At 43.8% G+C, this 19431-nt stretch overlaps 1 protein-coding gene across 1 annotated transcript; it reads right to left on the bottom strand.

Annotated features, from left to right (window-relative positions):
* Positions 1 to 4186: 4186 nt before the first annotated feature.
* On the bottom strand, positions 4187 to 11215 carry LOC106377650 (lon protease homolog 1, mitochondrial). Its single transcript, XM_048760421.1, has 3 exons — positions 7030 to 11215; positions 6742 to 6803; positions 4187 to 6595 (listed from the first exon to the last, which is right to left on the bottom strand). Exons 1-3 carry the CDS (start codon positions 7248 to 7250, stop codon positions 6402 to 6404), a joined length of 477 nt encoding a protein of 158 aa, XP_048616378.1. The 5' UTR covers positions 7251 to 11215; the 3' UTR covers positions 4187 to 6401.
* Positions 11216 to 19431: the final 8216 nt, after the last annotated feature.

The raw sequence follows: 19431 nt of genomic DNA, 5'->3' as shown, positions 1-19431 counted from the left end.
TCTTTTACCATTTTACTGCTATCTCCCCCTAATGTTGGAAGTTTGGATTCATTGAAATGACAATCCGCGTATCTGGCCTTAAACAAATCACCCGTAGTTGGCTCAAGATACTTTAAAATCGTGGGGGAATCAAATCCAACATATATCCCCATCCTCCTTTGAGGTCCCATCTTTGTTCTCTGTGGTGGAGCTATTGGAACATAAACGGCACAACCAACAGTCTTAAGGTGGAAAATGTCTGGCACGTGACCCGTAAGTAATTGTGATGGGGAATACTTGTGTTCACTAGATTGCCTGATGCGTATGAGCTCGGTCGCGTGTAGGACGGCATGTCCCCACGCTGAGACCGGAAGTCTCGACCTCATGAGTAATGGTTGAGCTATGAGCTGTATGCGTTTTATAAATGATTCGGCCAGACCGTTCTGTGTATGTACATGTGCCACGGAGTGTTCCGCACTTACCCCTATGAACATACAATAATCATTAAACGCTTGGAAAGTGAACTCACCAGCATTATCAAGGCGTATAGTCTTTAACGGAAAATCTGGAAAATGAGCTCGTAATCTAATTATATGAGCAAGTAACCTGGCAAATACCACGTTTCTGGTCGACAGGAGACATACATGCGACCATCTAGTGGACGCATCTATGAGGACCATGAAATATCAAAATGTCCCACAAGGTGGGTGAATTGGTCCACATAAGTCTCCTTGAATTCTTTCCAGAAAGTTTATCATTTCCTTAGTGACTTTAACTGGTGATGGCCTAGAAATTAGTTTCCCTTGGGAACAACCAACACACGATAGGTGCTTAGGGGTAATTTGTTTCTTTTTAAGGGAATGGCTGTTTGTGTTCGGGATTAATTTACGCATCATGGTCAAACCGGGATGGCCAAGCCGGTCGTGCCATAGAGTGAAGTTGTCGATTTCCTCTTTATTAAAAATGGCATTAGCTTCGATCATACTGACTTTAGCATGGTAAAGACCAGTAGATAGTGCGGGAATGGATTCTAAAACTTTTTTATTGCCATGGACGATTTCAATGATCTGAAGGGATTATTTGCTTCATTCGCCCGTGGTTTCAATATGAAAGCCATTCATTCGAATGTCTTTAAAGCTTAATAGATTTCTATTAGATTTGGGTGAATACAAGGCATCTGATATCTCAAGATGTGTACCCATAGGCAACAGGATGTTAGCCTGGTCGTGACCCTCTATGAGACTAGCTATTCCCGCAATGGTGGAGATGTTGGCGTTTTTCAGAGTTATGTTTATGAAGTATCTCTTGTCCTTTAAAATCGTGTGGCTTGACCCACTATCCACAACGAGTACATCCTTGTTCTCGTTCATTTCTAAAACAAGATTCAAAAGAATGCTACGTAGAGACTTCATTTATAAAAGATCATTTATTTGTTATTAAGTTTCAGAGAAATGACAACATTGGAAATGAAAAACACCAAATCAAAGAACACCAAAATTTAGATTACAAATGTCGAAATCAATTTTCAGTCTTTAAGACAATCTGAAGTTTCATAATCCATAAGATTGTCCTTTTCATGATCAAAGTCATGTTCTCCATCTTGATAAGTCATATGGGCTTCAGGATTCTTCCCTTTCAAACTCTCTTGATAGAGGTCAACTAGATGCTTGGGAGTCCTACAAGTTTTAGCCCAATGGTTTCCCATTCCACACCTATGACACACTGATTTGCTTGAGTTGGTCGAGTGTTGAGGTTTGAATGAAGATCCACGGCCGCGACCATGACCTCTTCCAAATGAGCCACAGTCACACCCATGGTCTCTACCATGTTGATTCCCTCGCCCGCGGCCGAAGGTGTTTCGTCCACGTCCACGTCCGTTCCACTTTCCTCGACCACGACCATTATGGCCATTTCCTTGGACATGATGGGATTCTTTATTGTCCTATATCGTGTGTGCTTCAGGTAGTAGAGCTGATCCAAGAGGTCTCATCTGACTATTTCTCATTAGTAATTCATTGTTCTGCTCAGCGAGCAAGAGACAAGAAATAAGATCAGCATAGATTTTGAAACCTTTCTCACGGTACTGTTGTTGTAACAATACATTGCTTGTGTTGAAAGTCGAAAAGGTTTTCTCAAGCATATCCTGATCCGTAATACTTTCACCACACAGTTTGATTTTAGAAACGATCTTAAACAGTGCAGAGTTATACTCGTCCACAGACTTATAGTCTTTGATCCTGAGATTCGACCAATCAAACCGAGCTTTTGGTAAGATCACCGTTCTCTGGTGATCATATCTCGATTTCAATTCAGTCCAAAGATCTAGTGGATTCTCAATGGTTAGATATTGATCCTTGAGACTCTCAGCTAGATGATGATGAATGATCAAGATGACTCTGTAACGATCCTTCTCACTGGCATTATTGTCCTCGGTGGTACATTCACCGAGACCTTTGGATTTCAGGATGATCTTAGCATCAAGCGCCAATTGAAGGTAATTATCTCCAGAGAAATTTAGGGCAGCAAAATCCAGGTTATTGATTTTGACATCTGAAATCATAGATTAATATATTTTAGATCTTTTAGGAATTGATTTTAGCGTTTAAACGATTAGGTGTTATGTTCAAACAATCAATCAAGCCTTACAGCCAAGGTATACAAGGTGAGCCACACGGCTATGGATGCAATCGGTTCACTCTTATGCATTTAGTTTGTCATGTAATTGCAATCCTAATATGGTTTCTATTAGTTCATACATGATGCAATCAGACAAGCAAAAATCTCGGCCAAGCAAAAGAACAAGTCACACGGCTATTTTATTTGATTCAATACTATTCCTAGAATAAGTTCTACGTGTAATTGCAATCAATCAGTGTGATCAGATTTATGGTATGAATGCAACAAGGCCACACGGCCACGAGTATGATCAAGTCCCAACATGTACTTTCGGATTTCTATTTTAAGACAATCTAAACTAGGTTATTAGGGCTTCTGTTTAAACAATCCAAACAATAGTTCAAGGTGATCAAATCAATCAATCAATCTTCAATTTCAAACAATAAAATCGATTTTCAAAATTAGGGTTTTAGGGTTTCAATTTGATTAACAAGCAATTTCAATTTCAGGGTGATCAAACTCAATCTCAATCAATCATTCAATCAGATTTAATTAATCAGTTTTCGAATTAGGGTTTTTTTGAATTAGGGTTTTCGAAAATTTGATCTTAGATCAAAGGGATTTGATTTGAGATTAAAAACCATAAAGGACTTTGATTTTAATTGATCAATGAATCAATCTCGATTCTAGGGTTTGGGGATCGAACTTTTGAGCTTCGATTTACTCAATTAAGTTTTGAATCTATTATCCTATGGTTTTATTTTAGAGATTAGGTTTTAGGGTTTTATTCTTTACAATCAATCCAAATTCGATTCTCATGTTCTTAGAATTCGAAATACCTTAGGTTTGTAGATTGTAGAAACCGGACCACCAAGAGAACCTCGAGCTGGGTAGGAACGAGACGCGAGCTGAGGCGTGAGCTGGAACGAACGCGAGCTGTCTTCTATCGGGTCGCGAACGGCTCTGATGCGAACGTGAGTTGATGCTGTCGGATCGCGAGCTGTCCTGGACGTGAGATTGAGCTGAGTTCGTCTAGGATCAGGAACGCCTTGGGGCTGGAGCTGATCAGGTGGTAACAAGCTGGAACGCGAGCTGGAGCGGATTAGGGTTCGTTGGGTTAGGGTTTAAGGTCGCCGGCTAGGATTAGGGTTTAGGAGTTTTCGATTTTAGGCTCAGGGTGTTTAGATGCTATCATGCTGATAACGTGTTGTGAAACTTAGGATTTAGAACTGTAAGTTTCTGTATATTATTAATGAATAAGTGTTCCCTTTATATAGGGGATTACAAGATAGATAAAAAAGAAAAATTACAAATCATAAACATAAAGAAAAAGGGAAATCCTAATCATACAAGGAAAAGGAAATTGGGTTTCCTTTTCTCTTAAACCGTGTAGCCGCCTCTCTCTCTCTCCAAGTCTCGTGGCCGACTCTCTCTCTCTAAGGTTGGGTCATCTCTCTCTCTAAGTGTATGTGCCGGTTATGGACCGGACCGGTTATGGACATCCATCAATTGATTTATAACAATACTGAATTAGTTAGGATTCTTTTTTTGAATTATACAGGGGTATTCTGGCCCCACAGAAATGGTCCAGACTAGTCACATGTTACCACGTGTCGGTTCCATGTCCTTGGTGATGCCGAAATGTTAATTCCTCAGTGGCCGGGACTCGAACTCTGGTGGTTTACCGTATTGGGCTTTTGCCCTCAAGTTAATCACCACCAGACCACAAATCCTGGTTTTATTAGTTAGGATTTGAGGATGCAAGGACTGAACTAGTTCCTGTTATACTTGAAGGAGAAAGCTTAAAATCTCAAACGGTCAAACCCAATCTTCTTGGAATTGTTTAAGATGTTTTAAGATGGTGGAGGATCAACAGTTCAAAGTATCGTATATTAGCTTCAATAGCTAAAGATGTTCTAGCTATGCAAGTCTCTTCTTGTAGTTTGGTTTGTTATTTGTTTTTTTTTTGGTTTACTTTGGGTTTTCGGTTTTTTTGGATTTTTGGGTTTAAACCTGAATCTGATCGAATCATAATTAATTCAATTATGTTTCAGATTTTACATAAAAACAGAAAACAAAACAAAGTTCATCCTGTTGTATAAATTATAAATACATAATAATGGTGAAATTTTTTTAAGAAACGTTAGAAGATCAGCCTATAGAATTACATATCAATAGTATAGATAGTAAAAACAACAAAAGAGGAAGATCCCAAGTGAAAGTGATTTGTGGAACTGTCTTCTAATGGTCATCGCCAAAGGCTAGCTCGAAGATCTGCTCATATTCATCGACAAAATGAACATCGAGCCGTTCTTTAACACTTTCCTCAAGACCCTCAAAATCTCTCCGGTTAGCCTCGGGGAATATTATCACCTTCACTTGGCTCCGCCTTGCAGCCATAGTCTTTTCCTTAAGCTGAGAAATATAGATGTTTAGTATATTAAAATTCACTTAACAGAAACTGGTAGCTTAAAAAAAACAACAAAGTAATTCTAGTGTGTTGGTTGTTTACTTACGCCGCCAATTGGAAGAATCCTACCGGTCAGAGTGACCTCTCCGGTCATTGCAAGATCCTTTCTTATAGGCTTCTTCATGGCAAGTGAGAGCAAGGAAGTGATCATTGTGCAGCCTGCGCTAGGACCGTCTTTTGGTGTGGCTCCTTCAGGAACATGTAAATGAAGCTTAGAATTCGCAAAGACCGTCTTTTGGTTCTTTCTCAAACATTATTCTTCCGGCAACTGTGTGAGCTATCTCTGCACTTTCTTTCATCACTCTCCCAAGGTGACCCGTTATGTGAAGACCACCTTTGCCTTCTTATACGAAGGTTGTTTCATTGTAGAACGTTGAGCCGCCCATGGATGTCCAAGATAGACCCATTACCACCCCGACTGGCGTCTGTTCATACAGCTTCTCTCCTTCGAAAACTTGTTTACCTACATAATCTGAAAGGTTTGATTCGTCAACAGTAAACTTCTCAGCTACCTCTCTGCTCTCCACTCTCGTCGAACCCCCATCAACTGCGTGTTCGAATACCTTAAGAACATCAGCCAATCGCAAATATTCATTTTTTAACTCAATGGATCCTTCTGCAGCGGTTTCCGAGGAGTCTAAATCGACCATAGCCGCTTTGGCGGATGCTTGTTGGCGTACAAGTTTGAGAGCAATTTGTTAGTAAACCAAAACAATTTCTCATCGGCAGTGTACCCTGCGAGTTCTATAACCTCCATCCTGTCTAGTAGAGGACCTGGAAGCCTATCTATATTGTTTGCTGTGCATACAAACAAAACCTACAACCAAAATTTTTGATTAGAATGAAAGTTCAAAAACAAAAAGGTGAATAAGAAAAAGAGAGTACCTTTGATAAGTCGATAGGAACATCAAGAAAGTGATCTAGAAAATGTGCATTTTGCTCTGGGTCAAGAAGCTCCAAGAACGCACCCTCTGGATCTCTACGACTCTTTCCAAGCTGCCAGTGAACCAAGTGACAATCGTTGCAAATAATCTCTAAAGACCAATTCAATTCAAAAACACTAACAACTCATCCTAGCTTAATTACCTTATCAATCTCATCGAGCATTCTCTGTTCCAACTTTCTTTAGACATTGCACCATCTTTCCGGGCGTGGCAGCAATGTATACTCTACGGTCCCCCTATAAGTGAACACATTTTAGATGATGACTTAAGTTATAAAATATGTCACTTCTCTAGTGTTTTTTTTTGTTGGAGAAAAGACTCATATCGAAAACTTAAGAAAAGACAAGTAATTATATAAGTGAATTGGCCCAAATTTCTTATATATTATTTAGTCAGAAGTTTGCTATGTGGGATATCTTTCTCCAGCTATTTTTGTCATGCAGTAGTATGTATACCTTGATCTCGGAACTATCAGATAGTCCTCCAACAGCTAGCCGAAAGAACTTGCGGCCAAGAGCACGTGCGACAGAACGAGCAATACTAGTTTTTCCTACCCCAGGAGGGCCAGAGAGACAAATGATCTTCCCTTTTTGACACACACAAAAAGAAAACAGTTCAGTTTCACAATTTTTATAAAGAGAGAATGAACCAGAAAGACAAAGACACTACCCTCTGGATTGCCTGTAAGATTTCCAACAGCAATAAACTCTAGTATTCTTTCTTTTACAACACGTAATCCGTAGTGATCCTCGTCAAGAATCTTTTCTGCCCGTAGGACATCAAAGTTCTCATCACTGCAAAGGGAGAGTGTTATATAAAGAGTATCTGGTTGATTGAGTTTCTCACAGAAATTTTTAATATTTAAATTATAATACCATTGACAATTTAACACTTGTAAAAATGTCTCTAGAGAAGTAGTATGTTCATTGACAATTCAAACCTTTTTTTGGGAAAATTTCATACCAATTTTATATTATATTCTGTTAAAAAACCATGACCATATGAAGCCAAATAGCAAACCTGCATTTTCCCCAAGGCAACGCAGTCAGCCAATCAAGGTAGCTATAGATACGATTGGTGCTACCATAATCGGCTTCTTTCCTATCAAGGTTCGCAAGCTCTTCTTCTATGACTTCTAGGACATGTTTCGGAACTTTTTCTTTAATAGGTTCAATCCTTTTCCTAAACGTGTCTGCAGAGAAAGAACATAATTTATAAGCTTCAATCACTTTTACACTCATCGATGCACAACTCTCGGAACTCAAACTACAGAAAATACTCCTATAGTAGTAGACTAACCAGAAAGTCGGTTTTTTTTGACGTATTCAGCAGAACCATATTCCTCCTGCATTGAGACACTTAAATTGTCATCACCCAATAATACAAAACATAATACACCAAACATATATAATTGTAAATTTTGTGTGGAGAGCTGAAAACCTTTTTGTCTTCAAAAGTCTTTCCTGTGGATTCCTAAAATACGAATGAAAGGAGATGAGGATTTATTCTATATAAAACATATATTGTTTGCAAAAAGAAAATCTTGATGAGCTGAAAACTTTTTTGTCTTCAACAGTAGCATGAGTCACTGGGAAAATGGAGGCATGAGTAACAGAGTAAACAGAGAGATAAGTGATGAAGAGTAAATTAAGTAAATTAAATTGAGAATAAGAGAGTATGAGTATCAAGAGATTATAGAGATTGACAGTAACCAAGAGAGAAGAGAATGGTGAAGAAGAAAGAGGAACTCTCTTCTTTCAGCTTAGATTATAATTGATTACAATGAAAGCTCTTTATAGCCAACACACACACTAGACAAATGAGAGGAAGAAGACAAAGAGAGATAGATCTGGATTCAAAATGAATGGTTGGGATGGGAGGATCTGAATTAATTTGAATTGGATGGCTGAGATGCAGGAGAGCTTCCAATGTGATAGTGACAGCTCCTAACAGCCATCACTCTTCTTTCCAACATGTTATTTTAATCCCCACTTGTCCAGCCTCTCTCTCCAAAGGTCAGAACCTAATTTGAATTCAAATTTGCCTCTCAAGTTGAAGTTGCACGAATTTCACACTTAGGCACTCAAGTCTCAAGTCTGGCACTCAAGTCTCAAGTCTGGCAGCTTACATCTCAAGTTTGGCAGCTTCCTTCTCAAGTCTGACAGCTTAATTCTCAAATCTAGCAGCTTCATTCTGCTTCATGTCAACACTCCCCCTCAAGCTTGACCATAGGAGATCCTTGGGCAAGCTTGGAACTGAGAGTACTTGCCTCATTAAAAACCTAAGCATAGAAAACCCTTTGGGATAAAACCACACTTACGAAAAGAGTACACGCCTCTCAGCCTAGGGATTGGCCAGTGAGTTTATGAGCCTTATGATGATGTTGAGGGACTCATAAACTCTGGATCATGGCCTTACTTCAATGGCAAGTAGACTCCAATGCCTTCCTTGCTTCACACTTAAAACAACCTTTGAGCTTCTTCTTATGACCAGAGCTTGTCTCCCCCTTTCTTCTAGCTTCTTGCTTCCATTTAGGGTTGAATCCCATCCTGCCTTTTCTCATGAGCTCAATAGGTACCTTGTAAACATTTCTGGAATGCTGGTGAGGAGTACTGAACACTTGAATCCCTCACACCAGCTGCTTCTCAACCAGTCTGTGCATTGTCACTCTTGAAGCTTTCAACATGTAGGGGGACGTTGCAACTCCATGATCTACCAACATCATGTGATTGCTCAGCCAAGAAAATCCCTAGTTGAATACTCCTTGTGTCCTTGCATATATGTGGCTAGATTGTAAATCACCATTTGCTGGCTTCCTTAAACTTCATCAACTAGGTACAAGCACACATGCTATGGGCTGATTCAAAGCTTCCCAACTGAAGGTATCTGTTCTAACTCCATATAGTAGCTGATCCATAGCTTCCAACCAAAAGGTATTGTTCCAACCGAAGGTAACTGCTCTAACTCTATATAGTAGCTGATCCATAGCTTCCCAACCAGAAGGTAACTGTTCTAACTCCACGCCTTGGGCTGATCCATAGCATTCCACTCAGCTCCACCTGATTTTCTTATCAAGTAGTCTATGATGGCCATCTGTTCTAACACCAAGTTGTTGCTGTCCATGTTGATGTTTCTTTGTAGTGGGTTCTAGATGGCTGGTGAACTCCACTTCAACTCCACTTCTGATCTCTGGTGAGGCAATGGACGACTTGAACCTTCAGGAATGATGCTCACCATTACCCCTCCTCAAGCTTGACCCGGAGAGTATAAGTGAAGGACCAAGCTTGGAAAGTGAGCAATACTGAACCTAAACCAGGAGCACAACAGTACCAACACCTGCGCTTAAGCCAACTGATCCACCCTTGGTCTCTGCTCCAATGCCTTTAGAGGTAACTGAGGCAACAAATGACTTGGACCTTCAGGATTGCTCACCATTACCCCTCCTCAAGCTTGATCCGGAGAAAATGAGTGAAGGACCAAGCTTGGAAGTGAGCAACACTGTGTCTTGAAACCAGGAGCGCATCACCCTACCAGCTGCGCTTAAGCTAACTGGTTCCTCCCTTGATCTCTTCTCCCTGCCTCTTGTAAGTCTTTTGAACCAGGAGCTCAACAACCAAACGGTCTGTGCTTAAGTCAACTGGTTCTTGCAATTCATGAGGAGATTCAGCCTGGTGGATGGCTGATCAAACACTGGCTTGCCTCTCCATCAATACTCCTTCCTGAAGTATCTTCAAAGCTCAGCCATATTCTATCTCAGCCACGACTTATTACCATCTGGACTCCTCACACAAACAATCTCTCCATGGTCAGGAATATACACACTGTGTAGGCTCTGGATCATACAGGAATGTACACATGTGTAGGCTCTGAATATCATGGGAAAAGTCTTCGTCTTTATCTTGATTTGATGATGGACAGAGAACAACACTTGTATACCTGAAAGATCACTCAAACTCCAACAAGAATCAGACCACACACACTAGGATCAGACCTTGGTAACTCACCAATCCCTATCCCAATGTTTTAAGGAAATGCAATAGATAGAATCTAGACAACTCATTCAGTTCAAATCCATGCAAACTATTCACTAAATGCTCAGGTATGATAACTCATCAATTACAAGGCATTTAGGCTATTTTTAATGACCATTTAAGTAACAACATGATTAATTAAATGTCAAAACATGGACTAGATAACTCATCTAATCATCCCAAGCAGTTCATGAATGCATCACAGGACCAGAAACAACATATGGATGCAAACAAGACTAGAAACATCATATAGTTGCATTACAAGACCAGAAAACTCTCCTAGACTTCTAGCAATGCAACAAGACACAAAACAGGTTCTAGACAACTCGCCTAGACCTTACACAACTCAAACAATTGACCTAAAAAAATAACTAGTCATAACCATGCTGGTAAACTTAAAAATAATTTAAAAATAGAATCAACAAACACAACTTAAGTATCTTGAGACATGAACTAGGTTCTTGAGGCTTAAAGACTTGTATACACCTTGCCTTAGAGCTGGTTGTGGGTTCTTCCTTCTTGGAAAACCTTTGGACCGCTGGACAAAAGGTTGTACCAGACTCAGATGAAGATGAACGGAGAATGAATTAGATTTGCGGAAGCTTTTGTGAGGTTCAGGAGCTTAAAGCTCTGATACCATGTAAGAAAAGATGATTAATATGAGAGTAAAAGATAATGAGGAACAGAGAGATAAGTGATGAAGAGTAAATTAAGTTGAGAATAAGAGAGTATGAGTATCAAGAGATTATAGAGATTGACAGTAGCCAAGAGAGAAGAGAATGGTGAAGAAGAAAGGGGAACTCCCCTCTTTCAGCTTAGATTATAATTGATTACAATGAGGGCTCTTTATAGCCAACACACACACTAGACAAATGAGAAGAAAAAGACAAAGAGAGATAGATCTGGATTCAAAATGAATGGTTGGGATGGGAGGATCTGAATTAATTTGAATTGGATGGCTGAGATGCAGGAGAGCTTCCAATGTGATAGTGACAGCTCCTAACAGCCATCTCTCTTCTCTCCAACATGTTATTTTAATCCCCACTTGTCCAGCCTCTCTCTCTAAAGGTCAGAACCTAATTTGAATTCAAATTTGCCTCTCAAGTTGAAGTTGCACGAATTTCACACTTAGGCACTCAAGTCTGGCACTCAAGTCTCAAGTCTGGCACTCAAGTCTCAAGTCTGACAGCTTACATCTCAAGTCTGGCAGCTTACATCTCAAGTCTGGTAGCTTAATTCTCAAACCTAGCAGCTTAATTCTGATTCATGTTAACACTAAGATACTGGATACGATCCTGCATTATTAGTGTATACTTTTGTTGTGTTTACAGTTAGTTTATCGGGTGATATTTTCTGACATATATCATTTGTGCTCAGCAAGCAGTACCAAATATGGAGTAAACATGCCTGTGTATAGGTCTGAGGCATCAGATATGAGGGGAATAAATCCTACCATAACGTCCCATGAGTTGAATGTAGATCCAACCATCAAGCCTGTTCGCCAAAAGAGACGCAAGCTTGGCCCCGAACGAAGCAAGGCCGTGAACGAAGAAATCTAGCGACTCCTCGCAGCCGGTTCAATCGCCGAAGTACGATACCCGGAGTGGTTGGGCAACCCGGTCGTCGTCAAGAGGAAGAATAGAAATTGGCGCGTCTGCGTCGACTTTACCAATCTAAACAAAGCATGTCCCAAAGACAGCTACCCAATTCCACATATCGATCGACTGGTCGAGTCGACCGCTGGAAACGAGCTCTTGACTTTCATGGACGCCTTCTCAGAATACAATCAAATCATGATGCACCCAGACGATCGAGAGAAGACAGCGTTCATCACCGATAGAAGGACGTACTGTTACAAAGTGATGCCCTTCCGCCTTAAGAACGCCGGTGCGACTTACCAACGACTCGTCAATCGAATGTTCGCCGACAAATTGGAGAACACGATGGAGGTCTACATTGACGACATGCTGGTTAAGTCACTCCGCGCGGCGGACCATCTAAATCACCTAAAAGAATGCTTCAAAACGCTGAATGAGTACGGAATGAAACTCAACCCGACAAAATGCACCTTCGGCGTCACCTCAGGCGAGTTCTTGGGATATATCGTCACCCAGCGAGGAATCGAGCCGAATCCTAAGCAGATCACAGCCATACAAGATCTCCCTAGTCCAAAGAACATCAGAGAAGTTCAGCGGCTCACGGGGAGGATTGCAGCATTGAACCGCTTCATCTTGAGGTCCACGGAAAAATGCCTCCCCTTTTACAAGCTACTGCGTGGAAACAAGCATTTCGTCTAGGACGAGAAGTGCGAAGAGGCATTCGGACAACTCAAACAGTATCTTACGACTCCTCCCATGCTATCGAAGCCAGAAGCCGGTGATACACTCTCCCTTTATATTGCAGTATCCTCCACCGCGGTCAGCAGCGTCCTTATCCGAGAGGATCGAGGAGAGCAGAAGCCTATCTTCTACACGAGCAAGCGGATGACCGACCCAGAAACATGATACCCCACACTTGAGAAGATGGCTTTTGCAGTTATCACGTCAGCGAGGAAGCTGCTTCCTTACTTCCAACATACGATCGAAGTACTAACAAATCAACCACTCCGCATAGTAATGCAAAACACCAACCAGTCTGGATGATTATCGAAGTGGGCTATCGAGCTCAGCGAGCACGACATTGTGTTCAAAAATCGAACAGCAGCAAAATTCCAAGTCCTTGCTGACTTCCTGATCGAGCTCGCACCAGAGCTAGAGCAAGACCTAATCCTTCCAAGTCAGAATTGGATACTTCACGTCTACGGATCATCAACAAACAAAGGATCAGGAGCAGGAGTCCAACTGTAGTCTCCAACATGCGAGCTAATCAGACAATCGTTCAGTTTCGGCTTCACCGCTTCAAACAATGAAGCGGAATACGAGTCATTGATCGCAGGACTATGACTCGCTAAGGCAGTCAAAGCAAAACGCCTCAGTGCATACTGCGACTCACAACTCGTTACCAGTCATTTTAGCGGCGACTACGATGCTCGTAACGAACGAATGGACGCGTACCTTAAAGTCGTTCAAACACTCGCTAAGGACTTCGAATTCTTCGAACTCACCAAAGTCCCCAGAGGAGAGAACGTGTGCGCCGACGCCCTAGCTGCCTTGGGTAGCAGGCTGCGCGATCAGGTGAAACGGACCATCCCCATCAACAAGATCGACAAGCCAAGCATCGAGCTCCCGCCTAGCGAAGTGACCGTCGTAGCACCGATAACTGAAGCCATCCCCATGGACGAGGACCCCACAATGGAACAAATTGAAGCTACCGACTGGAGGACAGAATTCATCAACTATCTGGTCGATGGAAAGCTACCTCCCGAGAAATGGATTGCAAGACGACTCAAGACAAGGAGTGCCCACTACGTCGTCTTGGATGGAGAACTCCATCGATGGACCAAAACCAAAGTACTCTTGAAGTGCATCAATAGCGAAGAAACGCATCTTGTCATGGCCAAAACGCATGAAGGCGCTGCAGGAAATCACTTCGGAGGTCGAACACTCGCTTTAAAGGTCAAAAGCCTCGGCTTTTACTGGCCAACAATGAACGCGGATTGCGAGGCATACGCTCAAAGATACGACCAATGCCAGTGACACGTTTCGACAATCCATACCCCGACAGAGCTGCTGCGGACGATGACGGCACCATACCCTTTTATGCGATGGGGAATGGACATAATCGGCCCTATGCCAAGCTCTCGACAGAAACGCTTCGTCCTTGTGCTAACTGACTACTTCACAAAGTGGATCGAGGCGGAAGCTTTCGCCAGCATAACAGAAAAAGAATTTCAACGGTCGTGTGGAAAAACATCATCTGTCGCCACGGCCTACCTTACGAAATAGTGACTGACAATGGCTCCCAATTCATATCGAACAAGTTTCGAGAGTTCTGCGAAAGATGGAGAATCCGACTCAACACATCGAGTCCGCGGTACCCGCAGAGCAACGGTCAAGCTGAGGCATCCAACAAGATCATAATCGATGGGTTAAAGAAAAACCTCGACTTGAAAAAAGGATGCTAGGCCGATGAACTCGACGGTGTTCTTTGGTCGCATAGAACGACTCCTCGAGGAGCAACGAAATCAACTCTTTTCTCAATCGCCCACGGAGTCGAAGCTATGGCTCCCGCCAAAGTGAACGTAACCAGTCTACGTCAGTCAAAAATGCCACAGAACGTTGAGCTTAACAGCGACATGCTGCTCGATGCTTTGGACGCTATCGATGAACACACGACCAAGCCTTGCTCCGTATCCAGAACTATCAGCATCAGATCGAGAGCTACTACAACAAGAAGGTCAAGTCTCGACCTCTCGAACTGGGCGATATTTTACTCCGCAAAGTGTATGAAAACACTAAGGAGCTTCACACATGCAAGCTTGGAACTAACTGGGAAGGACCATACAAGATCACCCAAGTCATTAAGCCAGGAGTCTATCGACTCGAGACATCAACATGCGAACCTGTTCCCAGAGCATGGAACTCCATGCATCTCCAAAGATACTACTCTTGAGAACGTATCTAACTATCGAGCGACTGCCATTTTATCTCGATCAGACCTCAAAACCAACGAGTTAATGACAATCAGTCACTTTCACTCGCCTAAAAAAAAAAACTAGTGAATTCGCATCAACTGCCACTTTCGCTCATCAAAAAGGAACTACGAATGACTTGATCCTCTCCCATTGGTACGTAGGCAGCCTTAACCGGTCCAGCTATAACAAAAAAAATCAAAACAAATTCCCTCGACAAGAGGAAGTGCGAATTGTTTTGGTGATGCTTACGTACGAGCACGACCCTGTCTCTCGGACGACGTACTAGCATTCTCACCCACTAACGAGCATGTCCTGATCAGACACGTGCTCGGGGGACTCCAGGTCGTATCACGGTCCCAGCCGACACGATCGAGACGACGGCTTTCGATCATCTTATGATCCTTTAAAGTCAGATTTGGCCAACTAAATATTCTAGGATTACATTGAGATCGGTTGAGAACCGCTGTCTCTCGAAAAACAAACAATTCTCTTAGAAATTCGAAATTTTAAATTTTCGATGACCCGAACTGACGGCACAACGCGTCAAAACTCGATAAACCATCTGATCAGCCTTGAGTGTTACTTCGAGATGCCGACCATATTGCCAGATTAAAATCATTAAAATCTAAAGTCAGAAACAAAATTCGACGACTCGTCAAAAGACCTTTGGCAGTTCCGAGTCCAAGAAGCCTCGTTTCACGACTAAGGCAAACTTCGTTTGAAAAAATTCTAAGTCCAAAAACGATCATAAGGCTTACTGAAGGTTCAAAACGAAAAACAAAGCCACAAAACAAAGCCACAAAACAAAGAGGTTCGGAGTTACAACACAAGACCTCGAAGGGCCAAAAGACAAAACAACTAAGAAAGATTACAACAAACATAAAGAGTCAGCCCTCGACATGGCCAGGGTCGTCCACTAAAAGTCGAGGAACCGGATCAAGAGCATTCTCGACAACTCCCGCGTCGGAAATGGGTGGGTCAGCCTCCAGTGACCGGCTTTCAGGTTCCTCAGGGACTTGGGCAATCGCGTCCTCGCTCCCTCGCTCCCCCCTCTCACCTGATGATGCATTCAAATCTTCCCCTACTCCGGGAGGTGTTCCGTCGCTGGACTCGTTCTGACCGCTTCTTTCGATCAAAGAATCAGACAACTCGACCAGGTCATCAAGACCGGGTCTCGTTTCTCTTCCTTCGGCGGGGAGGACCGGATCTGCGTCACCAGGACCGACCTCTCGAGCTGGTGCTTCTTCATCAACAATAGAGCTTGCTCCTAAGGGAGCTGAACCAGGATCACTCGAAGGAAGTACGGGAGGAACTGTCGATCCCTCGACCAACGGAACCGCCGATCTCTCTGCTGATGGCTCGCCTTCCGAGCTGGTTGGAGCCTGAAGGATAACAGCGGTTCCGGTATCGATCAAACCAGCATTCGACCCATACGGATCGATCGCCGCCAGGACGTCCTCGTTGAGGAACTTAGACGCCAGAGCGAGAGGTGACAGGCAGAGATACTCTTCAGGAATTTCACCCACATCAAGGCGAGCGGCTTCTTCACCATACTCTTTTTCCTGCCTGGCGAATAGATCGATCGACTCCTAAGGGATGTCGATCCCATTCGCCTTAAGCGCCTCAAGACATTTTTTCGTCCCGAATGCTTGACTTTAGAGACACCTCGCAGTGTCGAAATCATAACGACGAGCCTCCCGCTCGCGAATGTTGTTGAAGCGCCTATTGCACTTCGTGATCATCTCAGTCTGGACGCGGACCCTCTCAAGGGTAACCTCGTAGCTTCGGGAGTCCCTCAACCGGTTAATCTCCTTCAGATGCCTTAAGGCCGTAGCAGCCTTCTCCTTCTCCCAAGCGGCCTTCTCTTCCTCAAGAGAGGCTTTCTCTCGCTCAAGAACTCTGATTTTCTCGCCAGCAGTCTTGAATTTGCCCTTCAGCTCTCCAAACTTCTCCATGAACTTCGCCTTCTTGGCCTTCTTCTCTGCGAGTAATCGACTCTGCTCTGCCTCAGCCTTCTCGATCACTGCTTTGAACTCACTCGTTTTACGGTTAAGAGCTGAGTCCTTCACTCGCACGAGCCTATCAGCGTTCTTCAACTTGGAGATAGTTTCTTTCAAGGCCGTGTCGTACAGCTCAACGACGTAATTCACGCTACCATCACTCTGCATAAACAAAGATTGAGAGTCAGGACTAGAAGCATTAAAAAGACAGAAGGAGGAAAGCAACCCTTACTAGAACCTTGGTCCTTTCCGCATCGACATAAGCATCCTTGAAGATAAGGTCAATAACCGGCGGCATATCTTTTGCACCGCCTCGGAATTGGCGAACTAACTCGGCGCATTCCTCCGGGGCGTAGGCGAACGGTGCGTCACCATCGTATTTGAACTCCACGTGATCAGGGAACTTGACGGGACCTTTATTTCGAGTAGAGCTCCCTCCGGGAGCCGACGGCATAGAGCGAGGTGTGGTGGCAGTGATCGATTGAGAAACTCCTGCTTCGCGCCTCCCTTCGGGCGTCTTAGAATGGTCTCGACCGTCGGAACCTCGATCAAAATATGGTTCCCTTCTCCCCCTTTCCAAGGGAACGAACGAAAAACTTCTGAACCCGTCATCAGTCAAAGCCGCGTTACCTCGACTCGACTCTTCGTGAACCACGAGCTCTCGATTCTCTGCCCCGACACTCGGTACCGGGTCCTTTTCAGCAGGCTTCTTCTTCTTATCCTTCTTCTTCTTCTTTTGGGGAGGTTCATCTTGACAAACCTCGGCAGCAATTTCCGATGAACCCCCCTGAACCACAGTGATAGATGCGTCAGGAACCGGTCTCTTCTTTCCTTTCTTCTTAGTCCCCGCCGACTCGTCGACTTCTGGCACCAAACTTTCCCTTGAAGGTTCAAAACCGACAGGGTCAGGAACCTGCGATGGTCGAATGACTGCAGGAGGAGACTCCCTGCGATCAACTCTGTCAGGAGTCCTCGACGGCACGTCACTAGACGAGCCACTCAGTCTTTTCCCAATGATTGCACTTAAGTCTGGAAGGGCCTTCATCTCTCTTGCAGTGGTGATCTTTCTCTGTTCCGCTCTCGTGAATAACGAAAACCGACGTTTGCGACCAGTCACTAGTGGCAAAAGATCAGATCTCCAATCCTCTGCGAAAGATCGAAAAATAAGAACGATGAAATAAAAAAAGAAACGCGAGTTAAATAAGAGAAAACTCACTTCGCGAGATCCTGTCGATGACACGCCGAATCCTTTCCACAGTAATGTTATCCCAACTTTCTTGAGCGAGCAATGCGACAGTCCGAGCGTTCTCTATAAATTCTTCGGGATAAGCTGCCGTATCCGGATGATCAACTGCATTCAAATGAAAACTAGTAAGATCAGGGAAGCAATCAATTGCGAGTTATCAGAAACAATCTACCAAGTTCATAGTTCCATAAAAAACGAAAGGTGTCGCCGGGCGGCTCCTCGAAAGCAAACTCATCCGACTTGACGTAGAAATAAAAACGCTGCCAGTTGTTCGTCCTGTTGGGATGCCCGACGATAACATTGTAGTTCGGCCTCATTTGGATCGAGTACAACCCTTCTCCCATCGACTTAAGATACGTCAACTCCTCGAAGGCTCGAACATTCATCGACACGTCAATCTCAGCCGCCATCACTAACAATGCTACCGGGAGACGAAATGAACCATTCAAGAACTGACTTATCTCCGTATCACGACGCCTCACGTAAGACGTGACGAGCTTAGGGATCGGGAACCAGAGCCTGGTCTCAATCTGAAAATAGGATTCATAAACACATTGGAATCCCACCGAGGGTGACCATGGCCTCTGGGTCTTAGTTGGAAACAGAAAAGTCACCCCGATTCCAACACACTCCCTCAACAGAATCTTCACGCTGCTTGGAATCGAACGAGTGGCCTCAACATTCTCCCACGATTGTCCCTCCACGACCGGAGGACGTAACAGCCCCGGTGCCAACGCCGGGAGATCTTCGAAAATCCCCTCAGGATGATAGCAGCATGGAACAAAATCAGGAGGAGAAATCTCTCCGTCGGGGGCTCACCTCGACCATCTCTCGCACAATCTTGCGTGACTGACCCAACGGTCGCCCTTTCCTCGCGAATTAGGCGCGCCGACTCGGCAACCAGGACCAGCTGGGACGTATCCATATTCGTCGTATCGATCATGGCCTCACGGTGTATCACCTCAAAATCAGAAGGCAGGGTCGAGTCGACGACTCGTACAAAGCTCGTCTCCGTCGCCACAGCCTTCCCTTTCTGTTCCTTGGAAAGCCTACCGCCCGACGACATGGCAAGTTTCTAGGAATCTATGACTAAAAAGGGGTAGAGAGAGAAGCAGAGAGAAAGAGAGAGAAAGTATCTGAGTCGGGTGAAGAATGAAGAAAATGAGAGGCGAGAGGGGTATTTATAAGAAGAGACTGCGCACCCCGAGGTGTCATCATTAGACCTAGATGGGCCTATGTAGGCCCGTTTAGGCGCGTGAAGTTCACCGGATCTCGCGACGGTTCGACTTCTCGAGGTAAACCGGAACCAGTTTAGAGCAAATCCAGCGATTGCAACCAAAGCCAAAGGAAACCGCCGGTTCGAACCAATCCAATGAAACTTTGAGTCACGAGCAAGCGAGTCGTCCGTGTAGTCGAGCAGTCGAGCGGGATCACGGGTCCAGAACAATTATCTTGTAAGCCCTACTTCCAAATTCGTTGAGTCGGCTACGCTACTCACCAGCAAACTGGGGGGACTTACTGTTGGGTATGAGCCTGACCCTCCCAAAAGGTCCACATGATCAAAACAGATGA

This window comes from Brassica napus, chromosome C6 (assembly GCF_020379485.1).
Source record: "Brassica napus cultivar Da-Ae chromosome C6, Da-Ae, whole genome shotgun sequence".
NCBI lineage: Eukaryota > Viridiplantae > Streptophyta > Magnoliopsida > Brassicales > Brassicaceae > Brassica > Brassica napus.
This window is presented reverse-complemented; position numbering and strand designations above follow the sequence as displayed.